The sequence below is a fragment of the Rana temporaria genome, chromosome 2 (genome assembly GCF_905171775.1).
Source record: "Rana temporaria chromosome 2, aRanTem1.1, whole genome shotgun sequence".
Lineage (NCBI taxonomy): Eukaryota > Metazoa > Chordata > Amphibia > Anura > Ranidae > Rana > Rana temporaria.
In genome coordinates this window covers 6,592,420-6,608,143 of record NC_053490.1, presented here as the reverse complement: position 1 = coordinate 6,608,143, position 15,724 = coordinate 6,592,420, and the positions used below count along the sequence as shown (strand labels likewise).

Sequence of the window (15,724 nt, the reverse complement as noted above, 5' to 3'; positions counted from 1 at the left end):
CAAAAAAGATGACTCAAAAGTTGGAAATCTGCAATTTCCGTCGCCGGCGTTTTCACGGCCCGGTCAGATCTAAGTCAGTCTTTAAAGCGGAAACACTTAAACGGTTACATGGAAATATTTTCTGACGCAGGATGGATACGTTCATGTTCTACCCCGATGTAGACAGACCTCTTGTTCTGGCTCCTACATGAACACCAGGACGTCATCTAGTGCCCCCCCTAATCTCTGAAGTTCTAGAAACGTCATACAGTAAGAAGGAATTATTATTTTTGTCTCTTTTTGATTTACAAAATACATGTTGCTTTTGATTTCTGAAACCACGGAATCTATAGAATTCTTTTTTTTTTTTTGTGTAACAAATACTTAATATGATACTACCGGAATTATACAAAATGCATAAAAGACTCGATTAATACAAAAGTGCTACAAGAACTCCTTACGTACTGTAAGTTGATGCACAGACCATGATTGTACGCTTTAATTTTTGAATATTTTTTTTGTGTGTGTGCGTGTAAGATAAGTGTAGCCGGAAACTGAAGAAGGGGAGTACGATGCGTGGTGACAGTTATGGCACAGCTGTAAGATTATAAGGGCTGCCGAATCAATGTTATGGCCGGGGCTTCTTTGGAGTAGAAAGAAAAAGAAGCCCCCCCCCGATCCACGAGTTTTACACGGTGAGGAGGTCACGGCGGGAGGCTTCTTATCTGTCGTTCGTCGAAGGGGAGTTTGTCCCTTCGTCTTCCTCCTCTTTGTCGTCTTTCATCCCTTTCAGTCTTTGACGGGCAAAGTCTTCGAAAACGATATCATCATCGCTAGGGAAAAAGAAAAAAAGGGCAAAGTTAGTTGGGAACTTAATGTATTTTTCGGGGGGAAAATAGAGATCACATAAGAGCACGCCAAAGCGTTTCGTCAACATACAATTTTGTGCAATTTTTTTTTGCATTTTTTTGTGCTACATAGGGCATCTGATTAATTTCCCATGAAAAAAGCTGGCATCACAGTGTGATACAAAAACATGGAATATCCAGGCTCAAACTTACCGACCAATCAGCAACCAACTAAATTCACCTGTCTAAGGGCCAGATTCTCGTAGATCGGCGTATCTTTGTTCCGGCGTAGCGTATCCTATTTACGCTACGCCTCCGCAACTTAGACGGGCAAGTGCTGTATTCTCAAAGCACTTGCTCCGTAGGTTGCAGCGGCGTAGCGTAAATAGGCCGGCGTAAACCCGCCTAATTCAAACTTGGAACAGGGGGGCGTGTTTTATGTAAATAACTTGTGACCCAACGTGATTGACGTTTTTCATGAACGGCGCATGCGCCATCCCTGGAATATCCCAGTGTGCATTGCTCCATAGTACGCCACAAGGACGTATTGGCTTCGATGTGAACGTAAATGACGTCCAGCCCCATTCACGGACGACTTACGCAAACGACGTAAAATATTTAAAATTTGACGTGGGAACGACGTCCATACTTAACATTGGTACGCCGCATGTACGCCACCATATAGCAGGGGTAATTTTACGCCAGGAAAAGCCTAACGTAAACGGCGTATCTGTACTGCGTCGGCCGGGCGTACGTTCGTGAATTCGCGTATCTAGCTGATTTACATATTTTTAGGCGTAAATCAGCGTACACACCCCTAGCGGCCAGCGTAAATATGCAGTTAAGATCCGACGGTGTAACAGACTTACGCCGGTCGGATCTAATAGAAATCTATGCGTAACTGATTCTAAGAATCAGGCGCATAGATACGATCGCCCAGACTCAGAGATACGACGGCGTATCTGGAGATACGCCGTCGTATCTCCTTTGAGAATCTGGCCCTAAGAGTGTGCGTTAAAAACAGAGGTTTAGTTGCACACATTTGCAAAAGCATGTGTAAGCTGCAGGCCCTGTCAAGGCTCTCTGTATACTGCAGTCCTAACTATAAAGCCTCGTACACACGATAGGTTAACCAGAGGACAACGGTCTGAAGGACCGTTTTCATCGGTCAAAACCGATCGTGTGTGGGCCCCATAGGTTATTTAACCTTAGGTTAAAAAAAAAGACAACTTGCTTTAAAATTTAACCGATGGATTGACAGCCGCTGCCTGTGTCCCCGTTCGGGTCTAAGTAGACCCAATGACTCTAAGGCCGCGTACACACGATAGGATCGCCAGAGGAGAACGGTCTGAAGGACCGGTTTCATCAGTCCAAACCGATCGTGTGTAGGCCCCATAGGTTATTTAACCTTCGGTCAAAAAAAATGAGAACTTGCTTTAAAATTGAACCGATGGACGCCTAACTGATAGGTCAAAACCGATCGTTAGTATGTAAAACCAGCGGTTAAAACCTGCGCATGCTCAGAATCAAGTTGACGTATGCTTGGAAGCATTGAACTTCGTTTTTTTCAGCACGTCGTGTTTTTCGTCACCGCGTTCTGACAAGATCGTTTTTTTAACTGATGGTGTGTACGCACGACGGACCATCAGTCAGCCTCATAGGTTAACCTTCAGACCGTTGTCCTCTGGCTATCCTATCGTGTGTACAAGGCCTAATAGGTCCAAAGGTGAAGTGTGGAGTGGCGTTGCCCCAAGTGAATGGGTGCCTGAGGAGACTTAAAATGCAATTTTATAGTTAGGACTGCAGTATACAGAGAGCCTTGACGGGGCCTGCAGCTTACACATGCTTTTGCAAATGCGTGCAACTAAACCTCTGTTAGACAGGTGAATTTGGTTGGTTGCTGATCGGTCGGTAAGTTTGAGCCTGGATATTCCATGTTTTTGTATGTATATGCGCCCTTTCCATCGCTCCTTATTGTATAGACCAGTCATAGGTAGGGGCAGTGACTTTTGTTTGTTGCACCACAGTGTGATGGAGTTGATAAAATGATTATTTTGTGTTTATGTTCTCTCTCTTCTAACCACTCAAATATTGGTCTTCTTTATTATAATTTTTTTTAACTGTTGCGATGTGTGTGCATATATATATATATATATATATATATATATATATATATATATATATAATTATATATATATATGTTGTGAGGGTGGGACTCTGTGCTATGTGAAAGATTGCTGGTTTACGCCATATTTTGGAGAGAAAGACACATTGGCCCGGATTCAGGTAGATTTGCCCCTTATTTGCGGAGGCGCAGGGAAGCGTTTTTCTCCGTGAATCGCTACCCGCGATTCACGGAGAAGTAGCTCCGTAAATTGCGTGTGCGCTGTGTAAACTTGCCCTGCGTAAGGGCGCCTAATGTAAATGATCCAGTAGGGGGCGAGAATCCTTTAAATTAGGCGCGCTCCCGCGCCGAGCGTAGAGCGCATGCTCCGTCGGGAAACTTTCCCGACGTGCATTGCGGCAAATGACGTCGCAAGGACATCATTTGCTTCAAAGTGAACGTGAATGGCGTCCAGCGCCATTCACGAATCACTTACGCAAATTACGTAAAATTCGAACGTCGCGACGCGGGAACGACGGGTATACTTTTGCATTGGCTGCCCCTGCTATTAGAAGGGGCAGCCTTACGCTAAACACGCCGTACGGAAACAACGTAAATTGCGTACGCAGGGTTCGCGCAACATTGTGAATCGGTGTTAGTATGCAATTTGCATACTATACACTGAGCACAATGGGAGCGCCCCCTAGCGGCCATCGCAAGAATGCAGCCTAAGATATGCGTGGCATAAGAGCCTTATGCCACGCAGATTTTAGGCTGCAGTCGGCGTTACGATGTTCCTGAATCAGGAGCATTCGTAACGCCGGGGCAAGTAAGCAATTGCGCTGTGTAACCTATGGTTACACAGGCGCAATTGCTTCTTGAATCTGGGCCATTAATTGCACAGCTGTGTCTTGGGCTTTATAATAGGTATGGATTCTCTTTTAAGATAAAATAACACCAAACATTTAACACATAATAAATCCAGTGGTACATCATTTTTTTTTTTAACATTGGTAATGTTTCATTTTTTTCATCAGACATTTGTAATGTTGCAGAGAATAAAACAGCCTGGAACGCAAGGAAATAGCATTTTGCACATAAAAACAAACAAAAAAAGCTCTTACTTTGCTTTTCCCTTCCCTATGTGCATGCAGAGAAGTGTGGAAGCCATGCAAAAATAAAAATTATCAGACAAGACATGCGTTAGTAAGACACAAGCAGCACCCGCTTCAGGGAATGAAGTCAGTCAGTTAGTTAATAGAGATCACACAGCATCGACAATCAGGCACGTCCCGCTTACTTTGTATCAAACTCTATCAGATTTGTATCTATAGGCGCTTCGTTCTCTGGAACTAAAAGAAAAAAGTTGTTAACGTTAAAGTCCCTGTGAACACTAAACATGGAATACCCCTGTAAAGGAAACAAAAGGTGAACGTTTTTTTTTTTTTAATAACATGGTGAAGGGTTGGAACCCTAGCAAGCATTTTGGTTGCTCTTCACGTCCTGGTCAATGGTTAAACTAAAGATTTTCTATGTTACTTCTATCTGCTTACGTCCTGGTCTATTGACTGGTGACAGAACCTCACAGATAAACCTGGGAAGGCTGCATCACCAGTGCCCTCCAGGGTAATCTCACCTGATTTCACACATGCGCTGCTTGGATCTTGGTCGACTAAAGTTTATAGGGCACATCTGTATTTTGAAGGGCGCACAAGGAGTACTGTGAAAACGAACATGCCTCAATAATTTCAATAGACCAAGAGCAAGTGCAAGCATGGTAAAAGTGGCACATACGTGAGATCTGGGTAGATTTTTCTGGAAGGCACTGGTGACATAGCCTTCCCAGGGGGTACCTGTGAGGCCCTGGCTATGTCACCAGTGCCTTAACAAACCAGGAAGTAAATGAAGATCCCTTATTAGTTTCAATAGACCAAGAACCAGAGCATGGGCCATACAAATTGCTATTTAAACAAATCGGGCCGGATTCTCTTAGAGCCGCGCATCTTTCTGCCGGCGTAGCGCATCTCATATGTGCTACGCCGACGTAACATAGAGAGGCAAGAACAGTATTCACAAATCACTCGATTCCCGACGTTGCGCCAACGTAACGTAAATTATTTGGCGTAAGCCCGCCTAATTCAAAGTAGGTGGACGAGATCCATTTAAATGAACCGTGACCCCATGCAAATGATGGTCCGAACGAACGGCGCATGCCCGCGCATGCTCAGAATCACGTCGAAGATACTCCCTAAGATACGACGGCTCAATGCCTACGACGTGAACGTAACCTACGCCCAGCCCCATTCACGTACTACTACGTAAACAACGTAAAATACGACGGCTGTTCCGTCGTCCATACCTTTGCATGGGAATGCGCCTCCTATAGGTGGAATAACTTTACGCCGGATGTGCGCCTTACGTAAACGGCGTAAATTACTGTGACGGGCGCAAGTACGTTCGTGAATCGGCGTATCTCGGTCATTTACATATTTAATGCGTAATTCAATGGAAGCGCCCCTTGAGGCCAGCGTAAATATGCGCCCAAGATACGACGGCGTAGGGAACTTACGTCAGTCGGACGAAGCCACATTTCAGGCGTATCTTGCGCATAGATACGACGGCGCACATTGACACTTACCTATCTGTAGATACGTCGGCGTAAGTGTTACCTGAATCCGGCCCATAGTGTCTTATAACTTTTAATGTGGGTTCTACTTTGAACACTACCAGAAAATGTGCATAGTGGGACATACCCTATGGGTATTTTGGCCTCATAGTATGTTGATATACCTTAAAACAGTGGTCATCAACCCTGTTCTCAGGGCCCACTAACAGGCCAGGTTTTATGTATTACCTTGGGGAGATGCAGACTAGAAAACTACAATCACTGAGCAGCAAATGATATCACCTGTGATGTATTTCAGTTATCTTGCAAACCTGGCCTGTTAGTGGGCCCTGAGGACAGGGTTGATGACCACTGCCTTAAAATACACCATAACTAGAACATATATGATATCTGAGTCAAATCTTGGTGATGTTACCCCTCTAGCACCCATCCGTTTTCAGCTGGGGTTAGACATAGTTGGTAAATACCTTTTTTTTTTTTTAAAAAGAGAGGCATAGCAATGCATTTATTCTGATCTATGCATGACTAACATTTAAAAGGAAAATATCACCCTAGTTCATACAATGATAAGTAATTTTCTCTGCTGGAGTTGTAATGGGGTCAACACACACCCCAATAAAGGATTGGCATTGGTGGTTTCACTTTAAACAATGAGAATCAGACTAGTGGTGCTCATTTTGCCTCTGCAGAAAGTTTAGAGTTTAGGTAATCCCATTTTTAGGCTAACTTAAGTTACTGTATATACTCGAGTATAAGCGTATAAGAGTTTTTCTGCCCCTTTTTTTGGGGTGATAATTACCCCCTTGGCTTATACTCGAGTCATGTTTTAATGTCATGTTCTTACTTGTCTCCAGTGTGTCTCCGTATCGTGGCGTGCACTCCCCCGCTGTGTCCCGCTGTGAGTGTGAATACCTCCCACTCGCCATGTCTTTCTCCCGCTGACGGGAGACGGGAGAAAGCCACCGCCGCCGTAACTCCCGCCCATGCCGTGACGCTGCTGTGCACTAGGATTGGCTGCTGGGACTGCCATGTCCCAGCAGCCAGTGTTCATTGTGGCTCCTCCCGGCTACCCGCCTGCATGTTTCTTAGATATTTCTGCAGCGGGTGGGAGTCGGGTAATAAAACAGAGTGGAAGTGAGGCAAGAAACAAAGTACAGCACAGTAATGTGGACACTGATGGGACAGGCTGATTGGACACTGGGGACACTCTGATTGTACACTGATGGGGACACACTGATAAAAGACTGATGGGGACACAGAGTGTCCCCATCAGTCTTTTATCAGGGTGTCCCCATCAGTGTTTTATCAGGGTGTCCCCATCAGTGTTTTATCAGTGTGTCCCCATCAATGTCCAATCAGAGTATCCCCATCAGTGTTTTATCAGTGTTTCCCCGTCAGTGTTTTATCAGTGTATCCCCGTCAGTGTTTTATCAGTGTGTCCCTGTGATACATTTGCCTATATGTCTCAGTTTACTGCTCCCTGCTAGCCAGGTTATTGATGTGCTAATGTCCCCTCACTATTTCTAAAGGTTAATTGATCTATTGTGTTGTGTGAAGGAGAGCTGGGTTTAAGTGGCTTGTGTTAATTATTCTGATTGCTTCATTGTGGTAATTATCTCTCTATATGCGGGGTCGAGCGGTCTGGTTGATGTATTCAGTACAGCTAGTGCTCAGCGTCATTGATGTCATTGTCTAAAGAAAATGTGTTTCAGCATCGGCCCCGTCGTGTCTACCTACTCATCTGTATGGAAGCCCCAGTGTGAGGGGGGCGGAGATTTGTCATTGTAACAGTTTTGGAAATGACATATAAGCTGTGTGTGTTATAACATTAAAGTCTGTGTTGTTCAAGCAGTAAGCTGGTCTCATGTGTGGCTTTCTGGGCGATTCCAGGGATATCCCTCCTCGTGGAATATTGGGGTGATTTTCGTTATGGGAAGAAGGGAACGTTGACGGGGATATCATACCGATACCGTCACAATTGGTTGGTAGCAGTGGGATTTTTCCCTTCTATTCCCCTTCACACCCGGATTCCAAGCAGACACTGGAAGAACTACTGGAAGTTCGTGGAAGGATTGCTAGCAACAAAACCAAGCGGGTCATCATAGCAGAATCAATGGAGCTAGACCAGGAGGACGGGATTGCAGCAACGCCAGCAGTACAAGAGATGGAGACACCAGTGATTCAGGAGGAGGAATCGCCAGCCAACAAGCTAATGAGAGAGAAGCTAGCGTGGTTCGGCCCGAACCCAACGCCAGATGTGGTACTGAAAGTGATGGACCTGTTAGCGAAGGAGGCTAAAGAAATAAGAGACGCGGAGCTACAGAAGGATAAACAAATAAGGGACGCAGAACTACAGAAGGATAAACAAATAAGAGACGCAGAGCTACAGGAGGATAAACAAATAAGGGACGCAGAACTACAGAAGGATAAACAAATAAGAGACGCAGAGCTACAGGAGGATAAACAAATAAGGGACGCAGAACTACAGAAGGCTAAACAAATAAGGGACGCAGAACTACAGAAGGATAAAGAAATAAGGGACGCAGAACTACAGTTAAAACTGGCAGCAGTCCAACAAGCAGCCGCACATTCTCCAAACAGTGAGTACAGCACAGCAGACGCAAGGAAGATTCCGTTTAGCGCTTTTAAAGCTTTTGATGAAAAGGACTGTGAGATTGATAACTTCCTGGCGGATTTTGAGCGACAATGTAACCTGCACCGAATAGCTAGAGGAGACTGGGTTGCAATATTGTCAGGCAAACTGTCAGGCAAAGCTTCTGATGCTTTCCGGACCGTGCCAGATCAGGATATTCATAGCTACGCCCGGGTTAAAGAAGTGCTCCTGGCTCGTTATGCAGTAACCCCAGAGTCCCACCGACAGAAGTTCAGGGACTCACGCAAAACCACGAAAGACTCTTACGCGGAATGGGCATGCCAGTTGTCCCTGTCGGCCTCTAACTGGGTTAACAGCAGCCAGGCCACCACCGCAGAGGACATTTTGCAACTAATGCTCCTGGAGCAATTTTACAATCACATCCAGACGGACGTCAAAGATTGGGTGAGAGATCGCAGGCCCATGACTCTACCAGAGGCCGCGAAGTTGGCGGATGAATATGCAGATACTCGCAAGACGAACCAGGTCACACCACAGGAACAACCTCCACCACAAACGGTGCCCTCACACCCACCAACCGCTAGATACCAACCTCCTAACAGACCGGTGACATCTAGCCCTCGCTATCATCGCCAGGAGGGCAACGAACAACGCTGCTTCCGGTGCAAACAGCTGGGTCACTTCAAGCAGAATTGCCCCATGAATGACAACACCAGGTCAAATTGGTCTCAACCTGGGTACCGCCCACCAGCAGCAGCCCATTGTGTAGACTCGGCTTGGGATCCAAAGGAGCTGGGTCAGGAAGAACCATTGGGCACCCCTTACGAAGCCCTCATGGTACAATCTGTTATTACGGACAACAGGGAACACCATTGTCAGCTGGTCATGGGCGACAGCCCTGAGCCAGAGGGGCCCTGGAGGGAGCTGGGCAGAAAGAGGCACCGCCGGCCACCCTTCAAGAAGAAGAGGTCCTGGAAGCCGTATAACAAGCTGACCTGGGAGGAGAAGAAGCGACTGGAGGAGAGGGAGTCGCAGCGGGCGTCCCAGATGCGTGCCGAGATGTTCGCCAAGGGCCCACCGGTGGCCCCTTACACCACCACCCAGTTCCTGATGATGAAGGACCACGTGGAGAGCCTGCAGGACATGAGCAAGCAGGAGCTGATCCGTGAGTACATAGAGCTGGAGGAGTGCATAAGCCGCATGGAGGAGGAGAACAACCACCTGAGGTCACAGCAGGCTGACCCCCCCAGACTCCATGAACTGGAGATGGAGCTGGAGAAGCTCCAAGAGGAGAACCGGCGGCTGCGGAGGGAGCAGGGGGTGGCTGACCTTATGGGGCTCTGATTCCCCTTCCCCCCCCCCCCCCCCGGACTCTGAGCACCAGTGCTACAGCATTTCAACAAATATAACTTTTTCTTTTTATGAATCTCCTGGGATTGTCACTTCAGAGCCATAACCTGCCCCCTCCCATAGCGGGACACCTAGACGGCGGCGCACAGACCCATTCGCTGTCTTCCCACTGACTTCTGGTGACTTTGCAGATCGCACAAAGACTTGGGGACTGACCGGCGTGTGATCTGACGACCCGGTGACATACCTGAGTCTGAAGCAGTTGCCAAGGGAGGTCAGTCATGCCAAACGGAGTTAACCTCTGACTAATAGCTCTGAACCCGTCAACCCTACTGGACCAGGGAAGGTCCAACCGGGTTTGCCGGAGCAGGGAGCAAAAGGGGGGCCATTGTGATACATTTGCCTATATGTCTCAGTTTACTGCTCCCTGCTAGCCAGGTTATTGATGTGCTAATGTCCCCTCACTATTTCTAAAGGTTAATTGATCTATTGTGTTGTGTGAAGGAGAGCTGGGTTTAAGTGGCTTGTGTTAATTATTCTGATTGCTTCATTGTGGTAATTATCTCTCTATATGCGGGGTCGAGCGGTCTGGTTGATGTATTCAGTACAGCTAGTGCTCAGCGTCATTGATGTCATTGTCTAAAGAAAATGTGTTTCAGCATCGGCCCCGTCGTGTCTACCTACTCATCTGTATGGAAGCCCCAGTGTGAGGGGGGCGGAGATTTGTCATTGTAACAGTTTTGGAAATGACATATAAGCTGTGTGTGTTATAACATTAAAGTCTGTGTTGTTCAAGCAGTAAGCTGGTCTCATGTGTGGCTTTCTGGGCGATTCCAGGGATATCCCTCCTCGTGGAATATTGGGGTGATTTTCGTTATGGGAAGAAGGGAACGTTGACGGGGATATCATACCGATACCGTCACAGTCCCCGTCAGTGTTTTATCAGTGTGTCCCCGTCAGTGTTTTATCAGTGTGTCCCCGTCAGTGTTTTATCAGTGTATCCCCGTCAGTGTTTTATCAGTGTATCCCCGTCAGTGTTTTAACAGTCATTTAATCTACTGATGCCTCAATTAATGTAATTTTATTGGTAACTATTTTTTTTAATTTACCGTACCGTAGCTGCTGCATTTCCCACCCTACGCTTATACTCGAGTCAATACGTTTTCCCATTTTTTTGTGGTAAAATTAGGTGCCTCGGATTAAACTCGGGTCGGCATATACTCGAGTATATACGGTATTAAAGATGCAAACTTTTTGGGATAACTTAGATCGCTTTATCGGGTATACTCCGAATTATCACAAAAACGTGCATCTTTAATAATTAAAGTTATCCAGTAAAGGGTATCACTTAAACTCCAAGCATTCTGCACTTGTCAGATGAGCAGCACTAGTCTGATCCTCACAGATTCATTTGAAACCACTTAATTGGGGTTACATAGTTACATAGTTAGTCAGGTTGAAAAAAGACACAAGTCCATCCAGTTTAACCACAAAAAAAATAAACAAACAAAATAAAAAAACACAATACAATCCCATACACCCAACTCCATACCCACAGTTGATCCAGAGGAAGGCAAAAAACCCCAGCAGAGCATGATCCAATTTGCTACAGCAGGGGAAAAAATTCCCTCCTGATCCCCCGAGAGGCAATCGGATTTACCCTGGATCAACTTTACCTACAAATCTTAGTACTCAGTTATTTTATGTACATTTAGGAAAGAATCCAGGCCCTTCTTAAAGCAATCTACTGAGCTGGCCAGAACCACCTCTGGAGGGAGTCTGTTCCACATTTTCACAGCTCTTACTGTGAAAAAACCTTTCCGTATTTGGAGGTATTTGGAGGTGAAATCTCTTTTCCTCTAGACGTAAAGAGTGGGGTGTGCATTGACCCCCATTACAGCCCCTGGTACTATGCTTACATGATACAACACTTAATTGGGGTGTGCATTGACCCCCATTACAGCCCCTGGTACTACGCTTACATGATACAACACAGTACTAGTATGATTTTTCATCTGTAAGTCTACAGCTAGATGATGAGCTGTGGAGGAGGGGAGTTTGAGGTGACTGGTGAACCCTCTAGAGAAGAAGGACATTCACACAATTTCACGCCAGTATTCCAAAAGTGTATAGAAAAGACAAAACAGCATAATATTCAGACACAACATTCACATAAGTCACACAATTTGAAGTTACCATGATGACAATTCTTAATGTTTCATAACTGATCTCTAAATTTGGTGTATTATCTTCCCTTCCCTTTACTAAACATAGAAAACACAGTTTAATATATTGCACAAACCACCATGGACTGAGGAGGAAAGGAAATACTTGCAGAACAATTTACACGATCTGTTGATTAATATTTAAACATATTAAAAAAAAAAAAACATTCATGAAGGAGAATATTGACAGATTAATTCCACCTTGGAGGGGAGGAGCTAGCACTAGGGGGGTCTCCAGATTGGAGACTTTTTGGATCTACGAGTTGCAATACCACTCCCCGCTAGGTATGAATGTGGAGTGGGATATCAACGCGTTTATTAATAAAGCATAAAATCCTTGTTGATAACGAGTGAATGGAATATGCATATATGGACGTTTTTGGAAAACATATATTATTTGTTTTTTACTTCTCTCAAATATGTTTAATATAGGCGTGTGATACTTTTGTATGGGTGGCCATATTTTATATGTTATTACATTATTTACATTGTTATCTAATCTAGATTCTTAATGGATGGTACATATGTGACCCCAATTCCAGTCATGTCCATCCTTATTTACATTTTTATCCTGTATACATTTTTATTTAACTAGAGTAACTTTTTCTGGTTTCGTTGGAGGCTCTTTTTTGTCAGTTTTTGTTCCTCCAATAATAGCCAATCATAATCACAATCTGTCGTTGCTGGCCAGTGACACGATTTCCGTTGTGGTCACGTGACGTTTGCGGAGGTATGCGTCTCAATCTGTCTCTGTGGTGACCATCACTACGAGGCTTGGTTTACTTCTTATTAACCGGATGTTGGCCGTCATGACGCCAGACGTGTTTACGTCACCCTGGACGTACTCAATAACTAGCAGCTCAGAGCGAGGGCTTGTTCTGCGTTTCATTCACCAGATATGACGTCCGACTCTGCACAGTTCCGCTCTCTTTTAAGGAGGCGTGGACTGCACATAGCGATATTTGACTATTCATCTCTTTATTCTTGACCCACTACAATCTAGAGCAGTGGTTCTCAACCTGGGGGTTGGGATCCCCTTGGGGGTCAAATGTTGATTTGCCAGTGGTCACCGAATCCTGAGCTGTCCCTGAAACCTGCACCACTCTCCCAGCCTTTTTGCTGCCACCCAGCAGGGCTATCCCTGGAGCCTGTGGCCGCCCAGCTGGGCTGTTTCTGGAGCCCTCAGCCGCCCATTCAGCCTCTTTGTAGGCGCCCATTCAATTCATAGCATAGCTGGGGGGCAAAGACTAGAGGTCAGCTGACTGGTGAGGAATGTGAAGTGGGAGGGGCTGGAGAGGATTTCGGCGTAGGTGTCACTGCTACGAGACACCACAAAGTCGGAGACACAGTGAGTAACACTACCTGCGATTATTGTTGCCATTAAAAGGACTCAGGGAGCGCTAAATGTCCATGGGTTAGAGGCACAAATTACTTGTCTTGCCTTGGGTGCTGACAACTCACGCTACAAAAATAATTTTACTGTCAGGGGTCCCCACAACTTGGGAAATTTTATTAAGGGGTCACAGCACTATAAGGTTGAGAACCACTGATCTAGAGGGTTAGGCATGTCATTTAGTAGTATTATCTTGTGCTCTTATTTTATATATTTTTGGGTTTACCCCCCATTTTGGGATCAGGAAGTAATACGTTAACCACGAAACTTCCAGTGGTCACATGATCTGATTTGGGGTCACATATATTTAAGCGTGGTAGTCATGGCATAGTATCACGCCTCAGACGAAATGCGTCGGGTGAGACCTGCCAACACCATCACGCCATTTTAAACCTATTTTACTTCATGGAAATGTGAGTGTTCTCTTTTTTACAATAAATGTCCATACATTATTACGCTATGTGGAGTTTCTCTTAATTTGTTGGTTACTATCTATGAAAACGGAGATTATCCATCCCCTCTTTTCGTGTGATCCCTATCGTTTATTTCATTATCCACCTGTGGAGTCTACCCAGATGCTTGACTAATACTCCCCGGATCTTCATTGTAAAGGGTGATCATCACCACAAGTTTTATTGACTTAAGCGGTATACACTTCTTTAAGTCCACCTCCCATACAGTTGGTGGCGGTTCTTCTCACAAGTTTTCACTTTTGACGTCTCCTTGTCCAGTGATGCCACATTAATGTTCAACCATCTTTTTATTAGAACTTTTGATATTTCACCTATTTTGGTGGACTGGGCTTTATACAATCACGTACAGGTATGTGATTGTGCCCAGCGGTGCCATTCTGCCGACGTATATCGGCGTTAGGCGGTCCTTAAGTGGTTAAATAGTACTGCAAAGGGAGATATTTGGGGTTTGATTGCCTGCATGTATGCAACAGGTCTTCTCCCCTCTGGCATGCTGTCAATCAATGGCCACCAAAGCCTCAGCTAATCCATGGTCAGGCTCTTTCCCAAAGGGTCGGGTCATGGGCAATGTTAGATATACTGTGCCAGTCTGTCGCTCGCATATACAGTGGGGCAAAAAAGTATTTAGTCCCCACCGATTGTGAAAGTTCTCCCACTTAAAATGATGATAGAGGCCTGTAATTTTCATCATGGGTATACCTCAACTATGAGAGACCTTGGGCTAGATTCAGAGAGAATTTACGCCGGCGTATCTATTGATGCGCCGCATAAATTCAAATCTGCGCTGGCGTATCTTCTTTCTGTATTCAGAAAACAAGATACGCCGAAATTTGCCTAAGATCCGACTGGCGTAAGTCTCTTACGCCGTCGTATCTTAGGGTGCATATTTACGCTGGCCGCTAGGTGGCGCTGCCTTCGATTTCAGCGTAGAATATGCAAATGACCTGGATACGCCGATTCAGAAACGTACGTGCACCCGGCGCATTTTTTTACGTCGTTTACGTTAGGCTTTTTCCGGCGTAACTTTGCTCCTGCTGATATAAGGCGTACGCAATGTTAAGTATGGACGTCGTTATTGTATCGAATTTTTAAATTTTTACGTCGTTTGCGTAAGTCGTTCGCAAATAGGGCTTTGCGTAAATTACGTCCACGTCTAAAGCATTGATTATTTGCGGCGGAATTTCGAGCATGCGCACCAGGATTCTCTCATGAACGGTGCATGCGCCGTTCGTTAAAGATGTCATTTACGTAGGGTCATGTTTTATTTACATAAAACACGCCCACCTCTTCAGAATTTGAATTCGGCGCGCTTACGCCGGCAGATTTACGCTGCGCCGCCGCAACTTACTGAGCAAGTGCTTTGTGAATACTGCACTTGCCCGTCTAAGTTGTGGAGGCGTAGCGTAAATAGGATATGCTACGCCCGCACAAACTTACGACGGGCTTGTTGAATCTAGCCCAAAATGTGGAAACAAATCCAATCACATTGTCTGATTTGGAAAGAATTTGCAAATTATGGTGGAAAATAAGTATTTGGTGAATATGAAAAGTTCATCTCAATACTTTGGTATATATGCTTTGTTGGCAATGACAGAGGTCAAACGTTTTCTGTAAGTCTTCACAAGGTTGTCACACACTGTTGCTGGTATGTTGGCCCAGATCTCCTCCATGCAGATCTCCTCTAGAGCAGTGATGTTTTGGGGCTGTCGCTGGGCAACACAGACTTTCAACTCCCTCCAAAGGTTTTCTATGTGATTGAGATCTGAAGACTGGCTAGGCCACTCCAGGACCTTGAAATGCTTCATAAGAAGCCACTCCTTCGTTGCCCGGGCGGTGTGTTTGGGATCATTGTCATGCTGAAAGACCCAGCCACGTTTCATCTTCATTGCCCTTGCTGATGGGAGGAGGTTTGCACTCAAAATCTCACGATACATGGCCCCATTCATTCTTTCATGTACACGGATCAGTCGTCCTGTTCTCTTTGCAGAGAAACAGCCCCAAAGCATGATGTTGCCACCCCCATGCTTCACAGTAGGTATGGTGTTCTTTGGTTGCAACTCAGCATTCTCTCTCCTCCAAACACGACGAGTTGAGTTTCTACCAAACAGTTCT

At 45.4% G+C, this 15,724-nt stretch overlaps 1 protein-coding gene across 4 annotated transcripts in view; it reads right to left on the bottom strand.

The window, feature by feature from the left end:
* Window positions 1-334: 334 nt before the first annotated feature.
* Window positions 335-15,724, bottom strand: part of LOC120928786 (beta-arrestin-1) — a 243,210-nt gene continuing 227,820 nt past the window's right edge. For 3 of the 4 annotated variants that reach the window (XM_040339785.1, XM_040339782.1, XM_040339783.1), the window contains 2 exons: window positions 4,232-4,283; window positions 335-812 (listed from right to left, as the gene is read on the bottom strand). In XM_040339785.1, coding sequence (XP_040195719.1) covers window positions 701-812; window positions 4,232-4,283 — 164 coding nt within the window. In that variant the 3' untranslated portion in view covers window positions 335-700. The remainder of the gene's footprint in view (window positions 813-4,231; window positions 4,284-15,724) is intronic. The other variant, XM_040339784.1, reaches the window with a different exon arrangement.